Consider the following 26,062-nt stretch of genomic DNA (forward strand, 5'->3'; position numbering starts at 1 on the left):
TAACCTCTTTTGACCTATCTATCAGGCAGGGCAAACTTCTGTTTACTAAGCACATGATCTTATCATCCTGCAATGACCCTTTGAAGCCCCCAAGGCACCTTATCTCATCCCTAGCTCAGGATGTCTTTTATCCCCATGTTCCTTTTCTATCTCTGAACCTTATCTGCATGTGGGGCCTCTTGACTCGCTCATGTATGTGAGGGTTCCCATACGTATTAAAATTTGGTTATTTTCTCTTGCTAGTATGTCCCGTATATTTGACCAGCCAGAAGAAACAAGGGTGGAGGAAAGTTTGTTCCTCTCACACATCAGAAAAAGGTTGAGTTTCTTGGAAATATCTTCTATGACAGTCATTAGACTTTTCCCTGTACTGTATTCAGGGACTGAGTCCATAATCCCAGCTCAAAAGGCATTTGCTGCCAGTGTGGCTCAGTGGTTAGTATGTCGTCATGCACTGAAGGGTCACAGGTTGGATTGCAGGTTCCGTGTACAGAAAGCAACCAACCGATTGATGTGTTTTTCCCACATAGATGTTTCTCTCTCCCTCTCTCTCTCCCTCTCTCTCTCTCTCCCTCTCTCTCTCCCTCCCTCTCTTCCTCCCTCCCTCCCTCCCTCTCCCTCTCCTTCTCCCTCTCTCCCTTCCTGTCTCTCTCTAGACTCAATGAACAACATATCCTTGGGTGAGGATTTTAAAAAATAATAATTAAAAGAAAGAAAGCATTTGCTGATGCTTACATAACAGCTCAAACTGTTTAGTGAAGTCTGTTCTGAGAAATAACTCTTGGTGCTAATTTAATCTTTCTGTATCCCATTTAAAACAAATCTTTAGTCTTTTCCTTTCGTAAGTCTACCATAAGCCCATAGAGAACAGCTCCTGTTGGTAACTGCTGTGATGGTAGGTATTTAGACTGAATATTTCTGAATAGAAACTCTGGCACTCAAAGTGATTGGTCACATAGACAAATGATGACTTATTTAAAAAAAAAAAAACAAACCCTGGGAGGGTGAGGAGTTATTTTCTAGAGTTACCTTAAAAAGTTCAAGAGGCTATGATTTGATTGATCTAACCAGATTACTTTACAGATGCATCAATACTTCTCTCTTGTAAGACTGTAAAAATACTTTGCTTAATTTCCAGCTAAGGGGAGAAGGAGGAGGTTAGAACGACCTTGTTGTACCACATAAAGCATAATTATTTTTTAGATTCTGATTCAGGAAAAATGAGTTGCCGAGGACACTAAAATGCCACTTGTAAGCCATTTTTTGAGCCCTGTTCTGTTGTTAATCTTCAGGAAGCCAAGACCCCTATCTGTGAATTTCTAATTAAATATCCATTAAATACAAATTATATTTCAATATATGCTTTAGTTATGAGCCAGTGTGAAAAGATAGGGGATTGCATTGCTTCTGTATAGTAAGGAACAACATTGAAGAATAAAGTATTTAGGAGCATGGGCTTTGAAGTCTGATTCAAATCCAGGCACTGTTATTTGCTAGCTTAACCTTGGGCAAGGTACTTAATTACTTTGTACAGTTTTCTCACCTATAAAATGTGAATAAAAATAGTATTTACTTCCACTGTTTTTAATGAGGATCGAGTTAGAATATGTACCTGAAAACACTTAAAACAATTGAGCATTTTGCAAATTGAAACTATTTAAAGAATCAAAAAAACCTACAAAAATCTAATAATGGATTACAAAGTTAACTAACTCCAAAATGGTTAATATATTTTGTCAAAATCAAACTAGTAAAATTGATTTGATTAGTGAGAAGTCATCAAAGTAAACATCTTACTGACTTAAGTTTATATTGTATTTTGTTGCATGTTGGAGGCAAGGAGAGGAGCATTAAAGAATTGGAAAGCTGAGGCATGTAAAATTTAAAACTCATTTATGGTATGCATGTAATTTCCTGAATATTGATGTAACAGCTGCTGCTGTTAATCATCCCATCTGCTCTCTTACAGCCCAAGAGGCTTTGTTAATACAGTAATAAAAGTGTGATTTGATTTATGATCGAAAGGGCAGCCCATTATAATGATGCATTTTAGAACCTACAAGGAGAGACTAGAGTTAAAAGAATTATTAAAATCTGGTCATTGCTTTAAGACTGCAAACCAGCTTGAGGAAGGTCTGATTCTTAATACTTAAGACCTTTTATTCTTTCTGTCTCTTACCTTATAAATTAAAAGGTCTAAAATTCTAAATATATTATCTGAATTTTTTATATGGACCTGAATCCAGATATGTATCTTTTTCAGTTAAAACTTTCTTAGTTCTGGGATAGGATTAATTTTTTTCCCTAAATAAAACTGGAGATTAAATTGGAGCCATTCTTTTGGTTCTCCTAATTTTTAAAATTATTATGTTAAAAAACTATAAAATGCTCCAGCTGGTTTGGCTCAGTGGTTAAAGCTTCGGCACCGGACCTGGGTTTGATTCCAGTCAAGGGCACATACCTCTATTGCAGGCTTACTCCCTGGCCAGGTCGGGACGTGTGGGGGAGGCATCCAATCGATGTGTGTCTCTCACATCGATGTTTCTCTCCCACTCTCTCCTCTGTCTCTCTTTCTCCCTTCCACTCTCTGAAAAGCAATGGAAAAAATATCCTCTGGTGAGGATTTAAAAACAACAACTATAAAATGACATACATACTTTTACACCTCATTGGACATCACTGGTCTTATTTGCATACTTCTAAACCTAAATAATAGAATTGAAGCAAGTTCTTTATTTGCCTTTCCAGGAGTTCGTATATGCCCATCTCTTTTTAGCAATATACCAGGACCACAATTAGATTTGCCCTCTACGTAAAGGAGAACTGTGGAAGCTATTCTCATGCTAAGAGGAGGGTGGAAAACAGATAAATGATATCCTTAGTTCAGATTTTTGCTAAATAGTGTCATTCCTTTTGATGATATATTAGACCAATTAGAATTTTTTCCCACTACTATTCTTGAATTGAAATTCTAGTAATTAGAGAAATGGTCAGAAAAAAGAAATAAGATGAAGCAATAGCAAGGGATGTGAAAAGTTTTGTATTGAATAGTCTTTTTTTAAAAAATCTTTTATTGATTTCAGAGAGAAGAAGGGAGAGGGAGAGACAGAGAGATAGAAACATCAGTGATGAGAGAGTTGTTGATCGGCTGCCTCCTGCACGCCCCTGACTGGAGATCAAGCCCTCAACCTGGGCATGTGCCCTGACTGGGAATCGAACCGTGATCTCCTGGAATCCTAGGTCGATGCTCAACCACTGAGCTATGCCTGGCCGGGCTTGAGTAGTCTTTGATTAATCAGGAATTACTTACAGCCCGGCCAGCATGGTTTGGCAGTTGAGCATTGACCTAGGATCCAGGAGATCAAGGTTCGATTCCCGGTCAGGGCACATGCTGGGGTTTCAGGCTCGATCCCCAGTGGGGGAGGGGGGTGCAGGAGGCAGCCAATCAATGACTCTCATCATTGATGTTACTCTCTCTTTCTCTCCCTCTCCCTTCCTCTCTCTGAAGTCAGTAAAGATATATATATTTTTTAAAAATTATTTATATATTCTGGCTGGTGTTTAACATTTAGACAGGAAAGGACATGGTATTTTTAGAATCTAGCCCTACATCTGTGATCAATATAACAGGTATCCTGGGGGGGGCAACAGATCAGCTTTTTAAAAAAATTGTGGTGAAAAACATACAAAATTTACCATCATAGTCATTTTTAATTGTACAGTTCAGTAGTGTTAAGTATATTCACATATTTGTGAAACATATCTCCAGAACTTTTTTATCTTGCATTTCTGAAACTATACTCATTAAACAACTTCCCCTTTCCCCTCTCTCTCCACCCTCTGGTGACTGCCATTTTACCTTCTGTTTCTATGAATTTGACTACTTTAGATTACCTCATATAAGTGGACTCATGCAGTATTTGTCTTTTTGTGACTGGATTATTTCACTTAGCATAATGTCCTCAAGGTTAATTCATGCTGTAGCATGTATCAGAATTTCCCTCATATATGTATATATACCACATTTTGTATATCAATTCATCTTAAATGGGCATTTGGATTGCTTCTACCTCTTGGCTCTTGTGAATAGTGCTGCTGTGAAAGTGCAAATATCAAGACCCTGCTTTTCAATTCTTTTGAATATATACCCAGAAGTGGGATTGCTGGATCCTTTGAAAATGGAAGCATCCGTCCGTTAGTGACTACAGAAGATGACTACCTTTGGTGGGAGAGGGGAGGCACACAGAGATGCAACATTAATGTCTGAAGATAGAGGAAGTGAGCCATGAACCAAGGAATGTGGGCAGCTTCTAGTAGCTACAACCAACAAGGAAAAGGATTCTCCCTTAGAACCTCCAGAAAGGAACACAGTCTTGATGAGACCTTGATTTTAGCCCAGTGAGACCTATATTGACATCTACAGAACTATAAGAAATGAATTTGCATTTTTTAAAAAATATATCTTTATTGATTTCCGAGAGAGGTAGGGAGAGGGAGAGAGAGAGAGAGACATCAATGATGAGAGTCATTGATCTGCTGCCTCCTGCACGCCCCCTACTGGGGATTGAGCCCGCAACCAGGGCATGTGCCCTGACCGGGAATCGAACCGAGATCTCCTGGATTATAGTTCGATGCTCAACCGCTGATCCACGCCCAGCCGGGCTGAATTTGCATTTTTTAAGCTGTTAAATTTGTGATAATTTGTTGCAGCAGCAATAGAAACTTAATACATTGTCCCACTTCTCTCATTTTTCCCTAGAAGTAAAAATGGCAGAGGAGCAGTATTTCATGCCAAGATCTTCCAGGGTAATTTTTAAAAGACTTCCTGCCTGGCTGGCGTAGCTCAGTGGTTGAGTGTCAACCTATGAACCAGGAGGTCATGGTTCGATTCCTGCTCAGGGCGCATGTCTGGGTTGCAGGTTTGAGCCCCAGTAGAGAGCGAGCAGGAGGCAGCTGATCAATGGCTCTCTCTCATCATTGATATTTCTTTCTCTCCCTCTCCCTTCCTCTCTCTGAAATCAATATAAATATATATATATTAAAAGTCTTCCTGCCCGGCCTGGTGTGGCTCAGCAGTTGAGCATTGACCTAGGATCCAGGAGATTGGGGTTCGATTCCCGGTCAGGGCACATGCCCAGGTTGCGGGCTTGATCCCCAGTCGTGGGTATGCAGGACACAGCCGATCAATGATGACTCTCTAATCATTGATGTTTCGATCTCTCTCCTCCCTCTCCCTTCTTCTCTCTGAAATCAATAAAGATCTGTTTTTTTAAAAAAAAAAGTCTTCCTGACTACCCTGTTGTCATCTGGGTATAGCTTCTGGGGTTGACTTCTTAATTGTCGTTGCCTTGTTACATTAGTATGATCACACAATTTCATAGCACCATCTTGCCTTACTAAATTATACTGATTATCAGAAAATGAGTACTCTAGTTCTCCAGAAGCGGTATTACCTTAGCTTTTAATTTGGATTCGACCTACCTATGCAGTTGAGTTTTAACAGTACTACCCTTTTGAGGTCCCTTGAACATAATGCAAGGTTCTATATGGAGCAAAGAGCAGTTGAGCAACAAAAGAATCGTAACTGGTTAACCTAAAGGGAAGTTACCTAGAATCACATGACTTTTCAGTACTGAATGGCTATGGCATCCCTGAGAGACAGCAAGTCCAGGTCTGCCCTTCCCCGTGCTAAGAAAATTGCCTTAGTAGCCTAGGCCTCAAGTGCTTTCTTGCTGGCAGATCTTTCCAGCGCCTTTCTGAGAGTTAGGACTAGGCTGACCATGTGCTCTTATAAACACAGAAGAACTTGAACTTTTAAACAGCTTATCAGCAGAACCACCTGCTAGAATTAACAGTCAAAGGGAGTCAGCAAGTATTGGATATCCTAGCCTAGGATCCTATCACTAACAGAAAGAATGCTTCCTTTATTAAAAAAAAAAAAAAAAAGTTGGGAGGGCAAAGGGAGATAGGCAAGACTGGGCGATGGCTTTAAGTACATCACAAGCATACTATTTTCATTAGAATATAATTTTATTGTCATTACAATATAATTTTATCTGTTAATTGAAATTTAGCCCCCTTCAAATACATGTATATTTTGTGACTTACTAAGAGGATTTTAAAATATGGATTATAAAGTAAGGCTTATATATTTAGTATTGATTTTGCCATTCAATGTAATCAGTGTGCCTTCTCCTTTCCCCAAAATGAGTCCTTCCTAAAATTGTAACTGTTGCTTCAAAATTAGCTTTATAATATAAATTATACCTTAATAATACTGATTAAAATTAGCCTTTCAATAGCCTTTCAATAGGCATAGCATATGAAATGTGTTGTTATAATGCCTAGGTGGGTATTTATTTTGACAAGTTCAACATAAGAATTGTTCAAACCTGTAGAGAATTTTTATAAGAATTTATGTGAGCCAAACAGTTGCCCAGAAGTAAGATCTCAAATGATCCAGAGAATAAGTTTTGCAGCTTTTATACATTTGAAATTAAGGAGGGAGTATAAGGAAGATTACCTGAAGGTAGGAGAAAGCAAGGCAGGGGTTGTGTTACAGGATAGTTTTCAAGATTATGTGCTCTCTTGAGGGTGTTTACGCTTATTTCAAAGGTGTGTTAACCTAGATGCACTAGAAAAATGGATAGGGCTGTCTTAAGCCAACTGTGTGTTTGATACTTTTCAGCCTGTTAAAAAAGAAATAACAGGCCCCAAATGGAGTCATTTGCCCTGACAGCAAACCAAGACTTAATTTCAAATTCAACCTCTCCCAGAAATGTGACATTTATTTTTTTTAATTAATTTTATTTTTCAATTACATTTTATATTTAATATTTTGTGTTAGTTTCAGGTGTATAGCATAGCTGTTAGACAGTCATATACTTTACAAAGTGATTCGATTCCCTTGAAATTTCAAGTACCCACCACTATAAATAGTTATTATAGTATTATTGACTATATTCTCTATGCTTTGCTTTACATCTCCATGACTATTTTGTAACTGCCAATTTTACATACAATTTTACAATAACCCCTTCACCTTTTTTACCCAGTCCCTCAAACCCCCTCCCTTTTGGCAACCATCAGTCTCTTCTCTGTCAGTGAGTCTGTTTCATTTGTTTATTTTGTTCATTAGATTCCACATATAAGTGAGATCATGTGGTATTTGTCTTTCTTTGTGTGACTTATTTCACTTAGCATAATACCCTCTAGGTTCATCCCATGCTGTCACAATGGTAAGAATTCATTCTTTTTTATATTCTATTGTCTATATGTACCACCACTTTTTTTTTTTTTAATCCTCACCGGGGATATTTTTTTCCATTGATTTTTAGAGGGAGTGGAAAAGAGGAAGGAGCAGGGGAAAGAGAGGGAGAAAAAGAGAGAAACATCGATGTGAGAGAGACACTTTGATTGGTTGCCTCCTGCACGCACCCTGACCAGGGCCTGGTATGGAACCTGCAACCGAGATACATGCCCTTGACTGGGAATCAAACCCAAGACACTTTGGTCTGCAGGCTGATGCTCTAACTACTGAGCCAAATCTGCTAGGGCTGTACCACAACTTTTTTATCCACTTCTCTATTGATGGGCACTTGGGTTGCTTCCATATCTTGGCTATTTTAAATAATGCCGCAATGAACATACGGGTGTACGTATTCTTTTGAATTAGTGTTTTGGGTTTCTTCGGATACATACCCAAAACGAGAATGGCTAGGTCATAAGGCAGCTCCATTTTAAATTTTTTGAGGCTGGCCGAGCGTGGCTCAGCGGTTGAGCATAAACCTAGGATCCAGGCAGTCGGGGTTCGATTCCCGGTCAGGGCACATGCCTGGGTTGTGGGCTCGATCCCCAGTCAGGGGCATGCAGGAGGCAGCCAATCAATGACTCTCTCATCATTGATGTTTCTCTCTCTCCCCCTCTCCTTTCCTCTCTTTGAAATCAATAAAGATATATTTTAATTAATAAATAAATTTTTTTAGGAGCCTCCATACTGTTTTCCAGAGTGGCTGCACCAATATGCATTCCCACCAACAGTGCCCAAGGGTTCCTCAGAAATATGACCTTTGAACAGTCAGTCTGAAATTTTCTTAGCACTAATAGGTTAATCTGCATGATAAAACCTCTGTTGGGTTCCGTTGTTTCAAAAAGTTGATGACCTATGAGTCTGTCACTATTTTTCTTGTTAGACTCCTAGATAGCAGGCTGACAGCTGTGGGAGGTGGGGGTGTATGTGTGGAGGGATTGAGCAAAAAATAAAAAAAAAAAAACTTCATGGACATGGACAGCAGTGTGGTGATTGCAGGGGTGAGGGCGGAGGGAAGTGGGAGGAGGGTGCAGGGGATAAATGGTGATGAATGGGAGACTTGACTTGGGGTGGTGAACGCACAATACATTGTACGAATGATGTGTTGTAGGTTTGTGCACCTGAAACCTGTATAATTTTGTTAACCAGTGTCACCCCAATAAATTCAATTAAAAGAAAAAAGTTGATGACTTATACTTTCTTTTTTTTCACTAATGACTTCCTTGTTTCACTTCCTGCCATTAAAACCCTTCCATTTTTCACAACTCCTGGGAACACTTCTGTTTATTAGATGGGATGATTCATGAATCATTCAGTAAAGTCAGAGACATATCAAGGTGGTGGAGTAGGTAACAGCTATACCTGCCACCTCCCACCACCACATCAAAATTACAACTAAATACAGAACCACCATCACTCAGAACCTCCTGAAATCTGGCTGAACAGAAGCCCTACAACCAGGGAACTGAAGAAGCACAGAGAGCGGTAGGAGGGGCGGAGACGCGGGCGGATCGGGGCTGAATCGTGGAGACTCGTCTGCAGGCCCACACCTGGTGCTGCCGTTTAAACCTGGGAGGGACATCTCGGCAGTGGGGGTTTCCTGCAGGAGTGAGGGGTCCCAGCCCCACAGCAGGCCCCCAGCCCAAGGCTACAGGGCCAGGAAAAGAAGTCCCACAACTTCGGGCTGTGAAACCAGCAGGGACTGTGGCTGAGGGTCGCAGAGGCTGCAGGAGCCCCAGCAGCTCCTCTTAAAGGGCCCGCACACGGACTCACTCAGACGCGCTCCCTCTGATCCCCAGCGCTGGGCAGCAGCTTGAAAGGAACCTGGGACACTTGGGGAGGAACTAACCTGCCTGAGATTCAGGCGAGAGGTGGAGGGGCAGCTTCCTCCCAGGCAGAAGAGCTGGCAGAGGCCATGGCTTCTTTGGTGAGTTCTCTACCCACACAGCCGGCAGGCAGGCGCCATATTTGAATCGCCAGCCCCTGACTCTCACCTTTGGCCCCACCCCGAGATTCCCAGACGTCCCACACCTCCCTTCCTGCAAGCTCATCCAGGCCATTTTCAGTGGCTTTTCTATGCAAGTGGCCTCTCGAGCCCCATGCTTAGGACTTTCCTAAAATCTCTCAAACAAGCAGTAGCTGGCCTCAGTGTGCCCCATATGGCTTGATAAGTGGCCCCAGGCCTGGCACTAGTGGCAGCCTGCATTGGCTCATAGCTTGGCCTCTCCTGGACACCTCCAAGCTCAGCACAAGTAGCAGCCACCTACAGTTTGCTGTGTAGCTCATACTGGGTGGCCCTGGGCAAGGCACTGGCACAGGCTGGCTTTGCACCTCCCAGGAGGCCTGAGGGACAGTGCACCTGGTGGTCAGACGCGGCCACGCTGGATTACAACCCTACCACATCCACGAGTGACATACTTCAGAGGCGCACTTGGTGAACGCCAAAGCCCCACTGAAGTAAATCCTGCTCCATAGGGGTCCCTCCAGCACAGCAGCTCTCTGGCTGTAGTTGCAGCTGGTTCTCACAGCCAATTGGCCAGGGTTTCAGTTCCTCTCAGTGACGCCAACAGCAAGCAAGGCTCAACTACAACAGGACAGTGCACACAGCCCACACAGGGAAGCACCTAGAAGGCCCAGCTCAGGTGACTGGGGAAGCTGAGCCACTGGACCCTACAGGACACCTACTACACAAAGCCACTCTACAGATTCCAGGAGACATAGCAGCTCTACCTAATACATAGAAACAAACACCTGGAAGCAGCCAAAATGTGGAAGCAAAGAAACATGTCACAAAGGAAAGAACAGAAGAAATCTCTAGAAGAGGAACTAAATGAAATAGATCCAAGCAAACTAACAGACACTGAGTTCAGAATTTTGTTTATAAGGATGTTTAAGCATACTATTAGGGAAATAACAGAAAATCGATAACATAAAGTACCAATTTGAAATGAAGGCTACATGAACTGAAATGAAGAATAATTTACAGGGAGTCAACAGTAGAGGACACTGAGAATCAAATCAGCAATTTGGAACATGAGGAAACAAAAAGCACCCAACCAGAAGAGCAAAAAGAAAAAAGAATCCAGAAATATGAAGATAGTATAAGGAGCCTCTGGGACAACTTGAAGAGGCCCAACATTCATATTATTGGGGTGCCAGAAGGGGAAGAAAGAGACCAAGAAATTGAAAACCTATTTGAAAAAATAATTACAGAAAACTTCCCCTACCTAGGGAAAGAAATCAATTTACAAGTCCAGGAAGCACAGAGGGTCCCAAAGAAGAGGAACCCAAAGAGGTCCACAGCAAGATACATCATAATTTAAATGCCAAAGGTTAAAGACAAAGAGAGAATCTTATTTTATTTTTAAAAACATATCTTTATTGATTTCAGAAAGAGGAAAGGAGGGGGAGAGAGAGAGATAGAAATATCAATGATGAGAGAGTCATTGATCGGCCGCCTAGCCCGCAACCCAGGCATGTGCCCTGACTGGGAATCGAACCCCAATCTCCTGGATCCTAGGTGGATGCTCAGCTGCTGAGCCATGCCCGGCCAGGCGAGAGAATCTTAAAAGCATCAAGGAAAAGCAGTTAGTTATCTACAAGGGAGCACCCATACGACTGTCAGCTGATTTCTCAACAGAAACCCTGCAGGCCAGAAGGGAGTGGCAAGAAATATTCAAAGTGATGAAAAATATGGAACTACAACCAAGATTGCTCTACCCAGCAAAGCTATCATTTAGAACTGAAGTTCAGATAAAGAGCTTCACAGATAAGAAAAGCTAAAGGAGTTCATCACCACCACACCAGCACTATAGGAAAAGTTGAAGGGTCTCCTTTAAGAAGAAGCTAATGAACAAAAGAATCTGATGTACTAAGTAGATCCAGAGTCATTGACCCATGCAACAGGAAATCATATTTCAGAGGAAAGAGGGAAGGGGGTGGAGGGTGGGAAGAGATTAACCAAAGAAGTTATATGCATGTATGCATAACCCATGGACACAGTCAATAATGGGGTGAAGGCCTGGGGAGGGGGTGGGAGCGAAGTGGAGGGGGTCAATTGGGGGGGGGGAAATGGGACACCTGTAATACTTTCAACAATAAAGATAAATTAAAAAAAAAAAAGTCAATTAGATCTTTACATTTACTGGGTTGAATTTTGTTTTTTAACAATCCTAAAGAACTAAGCTTAGTTTGTCTAATGCCAATCCAAATCAACCAACTGAAATTAAATTTGGTAAGGTTGTATACAAAAAAGGGGTGCTGTAATAAATCATAAATTTCTGACTGGGCAGGTAATAATTGGTAGGCATGTCCCAGGTCTTTAACTTCTTTAGTGAGAGGTTTTTAAGCTAACGCTGCCTGTTGTTCTTTGTATCTAGGTTAACTCACCTTTGAAATGACAGAATACCCCTCAGAGTCTTGACCACCCTCAGGAGAGTACATAATTTTAACTAATCTGTAATCCAATCTCCGCTTTGCTTTCTCCCACCTGCATGTAATCTTCCTTTCCATCCCTCCCCTCCTTAACTCTAAATTTATGAAAAGAAATTGCAAACTGTTATTCTCAGGGACATTTGAGATCTTGCTCCCCCATATATGTCATTAGTTTCGGCTCAAATAAACTCTTACAAAAATTTTTTACAGGTTTGGACATTTCTTACATCCACAAGGTAAAAAATAAATGTGAACAGATAAAAAGTTTGGGAGGGGTACTGTACAGTATGCCAGAGAGAGGGTTAATATACTTTTGTAAGAAAAGTATACACCTAAGAAAAGTTAACTTTGCATAGAAAAATGGGCAAAGGACATCAAGACAAGTCACAGGGGTGTTTTTTTTTTATTTTTTTATCCTCACCCAAGGATATTTTTTCCATTGCTTTTCAGAGGGGGGGGGGGGGAGGGAGGGAGAGAGAGGGAGAGAGAGACAGAGAGAGACAGAGAGAAACATCAATGTGAGAGACACATCGACTGGCTGCCTCCCGCACATGCCCTGACCGGGGCTGGGAATCGAGCCTGTAACTGAGGTACGTGCACTTGGCTGGCATCAAACTGGGACCCTTCAGTCTGCAGGCCAACGCTCTAACCACTGAGCAGCTGGCTAGGGCCAAAGATTTTTTAAAAGAGACATGCTTAATGTTACTATAGGTGCAGTACTTTTGTACATTGCTGGGGTGAGAGAGGGGGATGTGACTTAGCAGAGCTTTTGAAATTTTTATGTCCAATAATTCTACTTAAGAGTCTATCCCAAGGAAATTATCAGATGTGGATATATATGTATGGATGTATGTATGTGTGTATATATAGTGTGTGTGTGTGTGTATATATATATACGTAGGATATATATAGTATATATAGTAGAGACTAACATCACATCATTATTTGTAATGATAAAAAACCTGGAAACTGTTGAATTGTCCATCATGAGGGAAATGACTATGTTGTGGTATTACCCCTATGATAGAGAGTCAAGTCACTAAGAATGGGGATTTTTGTACAATTCTTAATGACATGAAAAATGCTCAGATGGTAGAGGTGAAAACAGAATACAAAGTTTTATATACATAGAAGATTAGTACATAGAAGAATTACAGAGGAAAGATTAGGGTAGTAAAGATAGTAATCTTTCGAACTATCTTCAGTTTTCTTAAAACTCAACCCTGAGTGGTTTTGGGGATAGAGTCCCAGAGGATATCTGAGGAGCAGTTTTCTGTTCTCACGGGTAGTTGTTACCTAGCTACTAAGGGAGCACAAGTCTTTGTTTTCATCACAGTTCTAATCAAGCAGCTATAGCTTGAGTTCAAAAATGGTCTGGTGAAGGGAGAAAGGTAATTGTGCTCTAGTTGTCTCATATATTCCACCCTCTGGTTCTGTCTCTTCTGATTAGAACAGAGATAGATACACTGCTATTCTGGAATTGCTCCAGAAAATGTTCTTTGTCTTTAAACTTTCAAGTTTAGATGGTAAATCATAAATAGAAAGCTGGCTTTATTCATCTCCATATCACAGGAATGGGTTCTTCTAGGTGCTTTTTAAAATGGCTAAATTCTAACCTGTGCCTTTCTGTTGTTTCAGTCTCTCTAGTGAGCTACTGGTAAATGTATAGATCCTTAATGTATCTTGGGTTTTAATCTCTCCTAGATTTCCATCTACAGATGGCTGGTATCAGTGGGAAGTGAATTAAAAAGAAATCAGATGGGAGAAGAGCAGATAGGGGGACTAGGTGAAAAAGGGTAAGGGATTTACCAGAGAAGGGGAGGTAGGAGAGGGTAAAGGGGTGATAAATGGTGATGGAAGGAAACTTGACTTGGGGTGGTAAACACACAATACAATATACAGATGATGTATTATAGATTTGTACCCCTGAAATCTATATTTTATTAACCAGTGTCATCCCAATTTTTAAAAAAATCCCTGGACTTTACAAGAGCACAAGAATGCAGAGTGTCCCAAAAAAATGTATATACACTTTAACAGCTGATAGCTCAATTTTGAAAATGAAATGTATTTTAATAAACACTGTCTTTATAATTATTCAGTGTGTGTGTATACTTTTGGGGGGGATACCCTGTATTTATAGGAAATGTACATGTAGGAAAGTGGTTGGCAATGTGTGAGGCAAAAGGGAAATGTGGATTTTGTTTTTGCCCTATTATTTGTTGTCTGTGGCTCTGCTTTTTAAAATTGTAGAAGCAGCTGGAAGTCTGACAATTGGTGTAACATTTAAGCATATAAAACTAAGTGCTCACTAAATTTTATTAGCATAGGAAAAATTCCAGTAAAAGCATTGTTTGCTGATATAAAACTAAATATTGGAAACAGTTTCTTTCTCCAAGGGTGGTCCCAATATTAGGGTGGAGCTGCTTGCATGGCACATTCAGAGTATCAATAGATCTTTCATTTCACTTTATTCCTTTGGGTCAGAAAAAGCCTGTTTCTGAGGAACAAAAATCCCCCCAATTTGCTAAGGAAATGTTTCATAAAAGATTCCGTAAGTCAGGTCTTTAACTGATTTGGCCTTGGGGTCTGACTTCAAAACCCTGCAAAACCACACTATGGGCTTTTGAAGCCAGATTCCCAGCTTTCTGTTCATGGCCTGCACAATCCAGCTTTGTTCGTTCTGGTAACTGGTCTGGGTCTCTCCCCACCCTTGTTTGTGACTAATCACTGAGCTTTTGATAAAGGCCATGGACTGACTGTATTTTCACTATGTACCCACTAAGCTAAGCATGAATGGTTTTTATTCTGCTAGTCTGACATGGATATGGTTGAAAACTGTGTCTGTGTAAGTTAAAGATGAAAAGATAAATTATGTTTACAAACATCATTGGATGTAAAGTGCTAAACCTTCTTTTGCCCCTTAGAGGTATCAGTAATATCCACACAACTGGGATTCAATGAACAGTTTAGCCAAGGCCACAAAGTAAGCCAGGATCGGAGCTTAAATTCTGGACTTCAGTGTGGTGTCCTGGTCACTAGAATGTGCCCCGTCAGTATTTGAAAGAATAAAGGTCATCACCTGAGAAGGAGAAATTCATTTGGACAGGTTCTTTTGAGAATTATCTCTGTGTACACATACGGGCATCAGTATCATGTGCTTTGGGGTAGGGTATTTCAGCAAGGTTATGGTGTTTGGAAATGAAAAGTGTGAGTTTATTTTAGCTCTGTGATTACTTGGGCAACACTTACACAACTAATACTGATTTGCTGTTTATTGAACTGACTGACTAGTGCCGCTGTCTTCTCCTAAACACCTGTAGGAGGAACTGAAGGATGCATTAAAAGTCACTTTCATAGAGTTGTATGCTTGAAACCTATATAATATTATTAATCACTGTCACCTCAATAAACTTAATTTAAAGAAAAAGAACCAATGATCCATAGACTCGAAAGCACAGGACCTGTCTGCAGGCTGCATTTTTCTTTTTTAAAATTTATTTATTGAATGATTGATTTTATATATAGAGAGAAAAACATCGATTTGTTTTTCTACTTCTTTATGCACTCATTGTTTGATTCTTGCATGTGCCCTGATCAGGGATCAAACCCGCAACCTTGACATATCAGGACAATGCTCTAACCAACTGAGCTATCCAGCCAGTGCCAGAATAAATATTTTGCTCAAAAAAAAAAAAAAAAAAAGGTTTATTTTTAATAGTCCTGTCTTATTCACTGTATCTCTTTGTTTTTAGAGTAAGCCCCAGTCTCCAAAGAGAATTACTTCCTTTCCTAGCAACAGTGGCTTCAAAGAAAATGGAATCCATGAAGAACAAGACCAAGAGCCACAGGATCTCTTTGCAGGCAAGTATGGACTCAACACTTACACTAGGCATCTTCTAAATTACTGAGTTAAACACACACACACACACACACACACACACACACACACCCTGCAAAATACATACCTACATATTGGAAGCATAACTCTAGGGTTGTGGCAGATTCCAAACATATAAAACACAGTCCTTGCCATCAAGATTCTTGTACGTTTAGGGGGTAAGATATAAATATATAGTTACTTAGGACAAACTATTAAACAGTAATATAAATGTGACCAGAGCAGTGATACAAATACTAAGTCATGGGAGCTCAGAGAGGTTTGAGATCAGACTAAAGCAGACTTTTATGACCAAGACTCATAGTAAGAAATACATTTTGTGTCATCATCCAAAATATATACATACTTGTATAAAAATGAAACAAGTTTTATTAAATTACTTGCCTTTACTACTTTCAGTACAATCTGAAATTTTTTATTGTTTCTTTTTTAATGCCATTTGCAACCCATTGAATTGATTTCACAATTCACCAAATGAGCTACAATCTGTAGTTTGAAAAACACTAGTATAGAATGGGGGTTTCTTAATCTTGATGCTATTAACATTTTGGGCCCAATAATTTTTTTGTTGAGAGGGACTGCCCTATTCTCAACAGAGAGTGAGTTCCCTTTCCCCCCTAAGGCATTTGGCAATGGTAGGACACATTTTTGGTAGTCACACCTGAGAGTTCTACCAGTATCTGGTGTGTAGAGGCCATGAATGCTGCTCAGCACCCTACAATACACAGGAAAGACCCTCACAACAAAGAATTATCCAGCCTAAAATGTTCGTAGTGTCCACATTTAGAAATTCTGGTCTAGAGTGGCCTTGGAAGATTCTCTGGAAGAGGCAGAATTTATGTAGGAAGAAAGAAGAAAGGGGGCAAACGGTTGGGAGGAAGCATAAGGTGCATTTGAGGGACAGTCAGTAAACCCGGTGGCCAAAGCAGGGTTCTTAGAGAAGCCATGGAAGATAGGGCTGGAAAGGTAGTTTAGGAAGATTGAATATATTTCTTTATTTTGGTTTAACGTTCTCCAAATTTTATTTTATTTTTAAAAAGTTTTTAATTGAATTTATAGGAGTGACATCGGTTAATAAAATTACAGGTTTCAGGTGTACAACTCTATACTATGTCATTTGTATATTGCTGGCAGTGTGTGGCTGAGTGGTTGAGCATCGACCCATGACCCTGGAGGTCACAGTTCAGTCCCCGGTCAGGGCTCATGCCTGGGTTGCAGGCTTGATCCCCATTAAGTGGTGTCCAGGAGGCAGCTGATCGATGATTCCTCATCATTGATGTTTCTATCTCTCCCACTCCCTTTCTCTCTCTGAAATCAATAAAAACATATTTAAAAAAAAGAGAGAATGAAAGGACAAAGTGAAAATCAGGTGAAACTTTTCATAAGAGAAATCAACAAATTCTCGTGTTAGTGACTGAACATAATGGGTGTCCAAAAATCAGGATTGAAGGCAAGAGTTAGGTTTCAAATCCGAGGATTGAGAAGAAAATGGTACTGTTTGAGAACTAGATTATAAAGAAGAAACTGGCTTTGAGAGGAAAGTGAGTTTGGGCTTTAGATATTTTAAATCTGAAATGCAAAGGGAAATGCCCAGGAGGTGATTTGAACTGTGGTACTCTGCCTGGGGTGAGAGGGAAGAAGTGGAAAAACCTCTTCATAGAGGTTGAAGCTGCCATGGGAATGGGATCCTTAAAGAAGAGAAGGGAGGGGAAGGGGGGAAATGAGTGTGTGGAGGGAAAGATTCTGGGAAGACTCACATTAGAATTCAGCTAGGAAATTTAAAAGACATGAAAGGGAAGTTAGAAGGTCTATAAAGATTTAGAAGATTTTCCAGTTCCTTTCATCTCTGAAACTTAAAGTGCACCCTATTTATTCATTCTGATAGTGATTTTTTGGGATAAAGATTCTGGAGGAGAAATGCAAAATAATTATTTTTAAATATATGGCAGGTTGAGAAGAAGGTTTTTCTATCTTTGGGACCTTCACATTTATATAATCTTTCCTTATAAGAAGACCTGAAATCTTAGTGTAGCTGACAGCCCCCATGGTTGTGGTTTATGTACATGAACATATAGAAGATCTTTATTAGGGACATATTTATTACTAATGAGGATTCTGATTTACTTCATTCCCCTACTGCCTCACTACTAAAAAAGGACCATAAAATACCTACAAAAAGGAATGCTTACAATGAGACATTTAGTTTAGGACTTGAGTAATTTCTCAGATGTTTTAGATATTGACTGGAAATTTAGATGTTCTGATTATATTTTCCACATGATTAGTTTAGTGATGATCAGAGTCTCTGTGATGGAGCCCAAAGGCTTTTTCATCACTCTTATCTGGGGGGAAGGGGGACACGTGGCCGGGCGTGGCTCAGCAGTTGAGTGTGGACCTAGGATCCAGGAGATTGGGGTTTCATTCCCAGTCCGATTCCCGGTTGGGGCACATGCCCAGGTTGCTGGCTCGATCCCCATTTGGGGGAATGCAGGAGGCAGACAATCAGTGACGACTCTCTCATCATTGATGTTTCAAGTCTCTCTCCCTCTCCCTTCCTCTCTCTGAAATCAATAAGGATAAATTTTAAAAAAAACACACAAAAACCAGTAAGAGGAGGGGGGAGCATTTTTAGTATAAGTTTTGACTTCTTTGTCACATGAATTTCAATAGAAATGCCTTCAAAAGGCTTTTAGTAGTACTTCAGTAAGCCAAGAGTTTTAAACAAGAAGCACCTCCTGTTTAATTTCCAAACACATTTGTTAACTTATTTATGTGAGGACTGGATGATGTGAGTATCTTAAACATACTTTTGCTGGTTGCTTGTTTTAAAGAATCCTAAATTCCTATGTATACTTTTTGTTTTGTGCTCCCACACCAGCATCAGATTATATTACCACTCTTTTTTTCCTGATAGGGACTGGATTCCAACAATGTGATAGGCTTTTTTGTAGACATGATTCACATTTAATGATTAGAACATTGATCTAGGATTTGGTTACGCCTTATAGACCCCCATCTCTGGTTTCATTTTAGCTCCAAATGAAAGACTAGGACAGAAAAAGAAACCACTTTCCTTGAATTCCCTAAGGGCTAAAATTGAATACCTGGTGATCAAGCCAAACCCAAATGGATATTTATGGTGTTTTTTTATTGAAAAGAAAAAAATCTGAGCTGTTTAGATTTTGAACTTCTAGCTCCATTGCTCTGAGATAAAAGTGCTTTTTATTTTATTTTTTTAAATTTCCTTAAAAAAATTTAATGCCTAAGAAAGTATCCCCTCTGCCTAGCCAACGTGACTCAGTGGTTGAGCATCAACCTATGAACCAGGAAATTACAGTTCAATTCCCACTCAGGGCACATACTTGGGTTGTGGGCTCAATCCCCAGTAGGGGGTTTGCAGGAGGCAGCCAATCGATGACTCTCATCATTGATGTTTCTTTCTCTCTCTCCCTCTCCCTTCCTCTCTGAAATAAATAAAAAACATTTGAAAAACAAAAAAAAACCTCTCTATGTCACTTAGAGACTCAGTTCTGCTCACCTGAAATTTCTCCCACATAGACAAAGGCAGCTCCTAAGCACTGTTTTGATTGGAGAGACTTAGGTGTATTACACATGTCCTTTTATCCTCCCTGGACGGTGCACACTGAACATAACTTAATCTTTGCCGAGATGATCTAGAACTATAATTGTGAACGGTTCTTACATTGTGCCAAAACCAGTGCCATCATCAGGTATGGCAAACAGTGCCTCTTCTGAGATGTTACTGTGTTTGTATCTTGGGTCCATTTTTTCTAGTTTATAGTTTTTCTTACTCTTCCGTTGATGTCTTTTTTTTTTTTTAATCCTCACCTGAGGATATTTTTTCCATTGCTTTTTGGGGGCGGGGAGGGAGAGAGAGAGAGAGCGCACGCACTCTGACGAGGGCAGGGATCAAGCCTGCAACCAAAGTATGTGCACTTGGCCGGAATCAAACCCGGGATCCTTCAGTTCTCAGGCCAATGCTCTAACCACTGAGTCAAACCTGCCGGGCTCATGTCATTTTTTACTGTCAGCATACCTGCCTTTTCTATCATATTGGCTTATAAAGTAGATGACCAAACTTATTCTTCTTTTATGACAATTATAACAAGAATAAATGGGCCCTGGCCAGTGTGTCTCGGGTCATCCCATGCACCAAAAGGTCGTCAGTTTGATTCCTGATCAGGGCACATCCCCAGGTTTTGGACTTGATCCCCAGAACGGGTGTGCAGGAGGCAGCCCATCTCACATGTATGTTTCTCTTCCCTTCCTCTCTAAAAAAATCAATAAAAACTTTTTTTTTTTAAAAGAATAGGATTCATATAAGGTTTTAAAGGAATACTCTTAAGAGTAAAATAAATTGGCACCCTTATTTTGGCTGTGTAGTCTTTTTGCTTGAGAGCTGGTTCTTGCCTAAATTCTATGTAAGAGAATGTAGCCAAGTAGTTCTATTTAGAAATGAGAGGTGTTGCTTTACTAAACTTGTGCTAGAAGAATATTTCCCTTACCATCCTTCCCTTTTATCCATGTAAAAATGTATTGATTCTTAGTCTCTTAGTCTGAGAACTCTGAGTATTGAGAGTGGTTGCTACTGTTCTTATCACAGCCTATAAAACTGAAGTTTAGCCATGAAAGATCCATTATTTACCTTCGTTATAAAATATTAACTATTTTTAGATGCCACAGTGGAGCTATCACTGGACAGCACACAGAATAATCAGAAGAAGATGCCAGCGAAAACACTCATATCTCTTCCTCCACAGGAAGCCACAAGTAGTTCCAGGCCCCAGCAAAGCTACGAGGAGGTAAGAATCTGCTACTGGTCTTAGCGGGGCTTTTTTTTTTTTTTTTTTTTTTTGGATTTTTAGGACTGTGTTGCCAGTCTGAAGTTGAGTTGAAGATGAACCTTGAGTAAATATTTGTGACTTTTGAGGAAGACATTGATGGTTAATTGACAGCCAGAATCCAATAAAGGATTTCTTTCTTGGGCAGAGTATCCATTACCCAGAAAATAACACAGAGGCTTCTAATGGTCACTAATGATATTTAGGTCTGAAGCTCCCATATTCAAGAGTATAGTCTCTTCTTTCCCTCCTTAGCCTGACAGAGGCAAGTTTTCTAAAATCTAGCAATTTTTCATTATAATCAAAATAAGGTTTTAAGATAAAAGATGTAACAAAGACCTTTGAGCAGACTCCCAACTTAAAATTGTGAAAGTTGGTTTTGGGGATTGTTGGGAATAGACAGCTGAACACTGATACATAGAAGGATATATCTACATGTTATATTGATACAGTATTAATACACTATAAAATTAATAGCCTTTTTTGTATCAACTCTCATGATTGTTTTCTCTTTAAAAGCTAGAGGAAGAAGAACAGGAAGACCAATTTGATTTGACAGTTGGTATAACCGATCCTGAGAAGATAGGTAAGTGCACTTGGGACCCCTTGTGATGTTAAGATGTGGCTGTAGAAAGTTTAGTTAGCTGATTTCTAGATGATCACCTCCAGAACTGAACTAGCCATTGTAAAGTACTTCCTCACTATCTTTCCTGTAAAATTATGCTCCTTACTATGCTTCTAAGGCCAGAAACATCAGTTACCCAGTACTTTATTTAGGCTTTTCTTGGAGTTAGGCAGAAAAATCAGAGACATCAAATACCGTTAGAATCCCTTTTTAAAAATCCAAACATTGCTTTCTCCCACAGAGTTGATGAGACCATTTTATTCCTTTTGAGGTCATAAATTCTATTTAAATACCCAAAAAACACATGTTCTATAATTTGAGGATACTGAATTTGTTTTTCCCTCAAGAAGTTTGGGATTCTTGTTACATATCATTTATCATGTACTCTTTTTTTTTTTAATGTATTTTATTATTATTTTTTTTAATCTTCACCTGAGGATATTTTTTCCATTGTTTTTCAGAGAGATTGAAAGGGGTGGGATGGGAGAGAGAGAGACATCAATTGCTTGCCTCCCGCTTGTGCCCTGACCGGGGCCAGGGATCAAGCCTGTAACTGAGGTTGTGTCCTTGGCCGAAATTGAACCCAGGACCCTTTTGTCCGTGGGCCGATGCTCTAACCACTGAGCCAAACTAGCTAGGGCCTCTTGTGTACTCTTAATGTACTAATGAAGTGAGGAGGTCTGCATCTTTCTTTTTTAGGTAAAGACTAAAAGACCCAGGTTGAATCTTGGTCAAATTGAAATTAAAATTTTCAAAAAGCACAATACTTAAGGTTCACCAGAACTTGGATTTTTAGGATAGCCTTCCCACGTCCAAAGCTTGTGAAAGCTATAAGTGAGCAGAGAGCAGCAGGCCTCAATTTTCCTTGTTCCAGGTATATCCCTGACAGAAGACACTATACAGAGTCTTGTCCTCCTAAATGGGGGTGGTGTTTATATGGTTAAGAGGAAAAATGTAATTTTAAACCTTTTGTCTATGCTGAACTAGGAACAGGAATTTATAAAGTCTAATTAGACTTTATGCCAAAATAGTTTGGCATTAAAATGTTGAGTTTTACTTTTCCTAGACAGTTGCACTGGTAAGATATTTGTGAGCATCTTCTACAGTTCACTTAGCCAACAACAGAGGAAATTGAGGACCAGTAGTGAAATGTAGCTTTCCTGTGAGGTCACAGTGTGGTCCATGGTGGAGCCTTGACCAGAACTTGGGTTACATGTTTAGAATTCTCTCTTGCCTCTCTCATGTTTATGAACATTCTATAAGCACATTGGTTTTAAATTAGTTATTAGCTGCTTTCAATCCTTGGTAGAATAAGATAAAGAAATTTTAAGTAAATAATACTAATTGTTTTAATATTTAAAAGTCATGATGTTTGAACCAGGAAAGAGAGGGAGTGTATCAGTTTCCTAGAGCTTCTGTAACATAATGCTATAAATGGGGTGGCTTAAAAGAACAGAAATACATTCTCTGAGTTCTGGAGACCAGAAATCTGAAATTATGGTGTTGGTGAGGCCATTCTCCCTTTGCAGACACTAGGGAAGGACTGTTGCGTGCCTCTCCCCTAGCTTCTCTAGTCTCAGACATTCCTTGGCTAGTAAATGCATTACTCCAATCTCTGCCTTCATGGTCACATGGTGTTCTCTCTGGGCATCTTCACATCATTTTCCCTTTATGTGTTCAAATTTCCGTTTTTTATAAGGACACCAGTCATATTGAATTAGGGCCCAGCCTACTGACCTTATTTTCACTTGATTACTTCTATAAAGACCTGTTTCCAGGTCACATTCTAAGATACTGGGGTTTAGGACTTTCAGCAAATCTTTTTTAGAGGGACACAATTCAACCCATTTTTTAAACATCACATGGATTAGGTTTAAATACAAATCACTTTTGGTGATAAGCCTTCATCCTCTTAGTTATGTAGATGCCAAGAAACCAACTGCTTAAAGCATTTTTATATTCAAGGCCTGATCTTATCAGAACACCTTCTGCTTGTGTGGGCTGTTTATTCAACATGTGGTTCTCATTCCCAGACATGTAAATAAATTAGAATCCTACTTTTACCAGGACATGCTTTTTAGAGTCTTGGTAATTTGCAAATGCATCTTCAACTTGCTGAAATTATGTAGGAAATTAACATAAATTTTAAACTGCTGTACTTCCCTAGCCAATTTGGCTCAGTGGTTAGAGTGTTGGCCTAAGGACTGAAGGGTCCTGGGTTCAATTCTGGCCAAGGGCATGTACCTCAGTTGCAGGCTCAATCCCCGGCCAGAACCGGGGCCAGTGCAGGATGCAACCAGTCAGTGTATCTCTCTCACATCGATGTTTCTCTCTCTCTTTCTCTCTCTCTCTCCCCCATCCCCCTCTCCCCCTCCAGTCTCTCTGAAAAGCAATGGAAAAAATATCCTTGGGTGAGAATTAAAAAATAATAATAAAAATAAAAAAAATAAAACTACTGTACTACTAGCCCATTTCTATGTTTGTGAGCTCTCTGCGTACTTGCAAGTGTTTCTCTTTTCTCACACATTTCCTCAGTGAGAGCAGATGATATGCAGGCAAAGTGTCTGAAGATCCTGCTTTGCTGCTCTGTTCTATGTATGCGTGTACTTAGACTTTCCTTAATTAAAGGCAGTGGAGTATGGGATTGACATTTTGGATATTTGACTGTGACTATTCAACTGTGAGTGAAATTTTATAAAGTAAATCTAGACACCTTTTTCCTTTATCAGTGGTAAGCATCCTTAGTGGCATTAGGCAATGCAGTATGAGTAGTTTAGAAGAGAACTAAAGACAATAATTAGGGTAATTTTTAAAGCTTAGGATATCATTTTCATTTTCTACATACTCTTGGTAGGGGCTGGAGAGGTAGAGAAGGCAAGCCCTCTATTCCTGTATCATCTCCAGCTTCTTTGTGTACTCTCCCAGCTGTCTCACTGAAACCAAGTTGCAGTATGTGATCCCGCTGATTCAGTACTGCATCTCCTTCCCCTGGGCCCTTACCCCACGACCAGTTCAGAAGCTTAAGCAAGTAGTAATTGCTGACCTTGGTTTCCTGTTTGTTGTGGGTAAGAATCAAGGGGTGGGGAGGAAAGGAACAAAATCAACCCCAAACACCAGAGGCAAGCACTGAAGCTGCATCTGTCTATAATCCAATGTATGTCTTTTCAGTGCCCAGGGAGTCAATAGTGCCTTTATGTTCCCTCAGTGGCCTAGGTCAGGACACTAATACAGAGAAAAACAATTGCTTGAATCCCAAATTATTTAACAGTCAAAGGCTGTTTCAGAAAAACAATTCCTCCAGGAAAGAGATTTGCGTGATATCAGGCAGCTGAAGTCTCTTCCGGCCAGGCCCTTTGCTCTGGGTGAACATGCTAGATGAGAGGGGTCAATGTGCCCCAGCACCAGTGGAGGGGGCCGGGACAGTATTTCTGAAAGAGCAAACCAAGCCCAAAGCTAGCTTAGGGTAGAACTACTTGTTTCCTTTTACATCAGTTGCTTCCTTCTCCTCCTCCTGCTTTATACAGCAAGAGAATTGTTTGATTTTAGACAGATGTGTGCAGCCAGCCCAAATGTTGGCATGGTAACAACTGATGGATTGTCAGTATCCAGTGCTGCTTTGTGGCAGGCATAAACGGAGCCTGGCTTTGAACAGGGGGCTGACTCTTGTCTAACTCAAACTGGGGCCCAGCCAACATCCATGGGGCATGATATGCATGGAGGCCCTGTGGCAAAGTAGGTACTGAATTTAGAATCACATATAAAGCCTGGAGATGAAACAAATATCCCTTCTTACACAGGGCTCCTATGGCTTATGATTCCTGGTTAAATGTTAACAAGATGAGCACTGCTTTGGTTTACAGAACAGTCCTCTCATGCTTGCTTGTTTTCCCACAGGGGACGGTATGAATGCCTATGTAGCCTACAAAGTTACAACACAGGTGAGTCCAGGTGACCCTGCCCATGACCACCTTAATGGACTTGGGTGCTGATACCAAGAAGGTCATCATTCAGATTATTTCTGGGTATTTCTTTAGTTTCTTTGCCAACATCTTCAAGTTTACTCAAGATGGAGCAAGCCTGCGTCCCCTTGGTAATCTCATCTGAACTTTTCCACTTTTCTTCCAGAGAGCTAACACTTCAGTGAAACTTTGTAAGTTTTATTAAGACATGCAGTGTATCCAATATAGTCCTGTCCCTCTCAGGAACTGTGTGACTTGGAGCTAGTTTGGTGGATTGCTCCAAACTATATGTCACCTGTTTTAAAATTGTCAGTTCTTCTGCAGTTTCCTATATGGAGCTTCTTTTAATACTTTCCCTAACCTTTTGCCCCTTAGGTCTGGTCTTCCTTTTTTATATAATATTTATGCATACAAAACTTACACAATGTTGTATGCAGGTTATGAAGCATAAAAAATGAAGCCCCGAACCTACCACCATTCTTAAGATGAGTACCATTGAATCCACCTGTGTGTTTCTCCCTGTCATATCCCCTGCCTCACACCTTAGAGGTGACTACTTTCCTGAGTTGTCTCTCCTTTATAAAAAAAAAAAAAAGTCTTGATATGTGTATCTCTAAACAATATATTGTTTTGCTTTGTTCTTGAATTTCATAAAAATGGCATCATTCTGAGAATAGTGCTTTCTTTACTGGCACTGTTTCTCAGACCCATACATGTTTTGTGTAGCTGTGGTTTATGGTGTGATTATAGCATATTTACCTGCTTTTATATTGTGAATATTTGGCATGTGTACAGTTTTTATAGTTATGAACTATGAACATTCTTGCACATGTTTCCTAGTGTACACATAGAAGAGTTTCTCTAGGGTATAAAATCAGTAGTAGTTTCCTGAGTCATGCAAATGTTGGAGAAAAGGAATACAAACTTTAAAAAAGTCTTTGCACCAAAAAAATATAAATAAACGAATAAGTC

General features: G+C 40.0%; 1 protein-coding gene across 1 annotated transcript in view; it reads left to right on the forward strand.

Annotated features, from left to right (window-relative positions):
• SNX1 (sorting nexin 1) overlaps positions 1-26,062 on the forward strand; it is a 38,102-nt gene that overhangs the window by 1,455 nt on the left and 10,585 nt on the right. Inside the window, exons 2-5 of the mRNA XM_081139600.1 lie at positions 15,499-15,607; positions 20,340-20,467; positions 21,026-21,092; positions 25,026-25,069. Coding sequence (XP_080995726.1) covers positions 15,499-15,607; positions 20,340-20,467; positions 21,026-21,092; positions 25,026-25,069 — 348 coding nt within the window. The remainder of the gene's footprint in view (positions 1-15,498; positions 15,608-20,339; positions 20,468-21,025; positions 21,093-25,025; positions 25,070-26,062) is intronic.

This window comes from Miniopterus schreibersii, assembly GCF_964146895.1.
Source record: "Miniopterus schreibersii genome assembly, chromosome: 1".
NCBI lineage: Eukaryota > Metazoa > Chordata > Mammalia > Chiroptera > Miniopteridae > Miniopterus > Miniopterus schreibersii.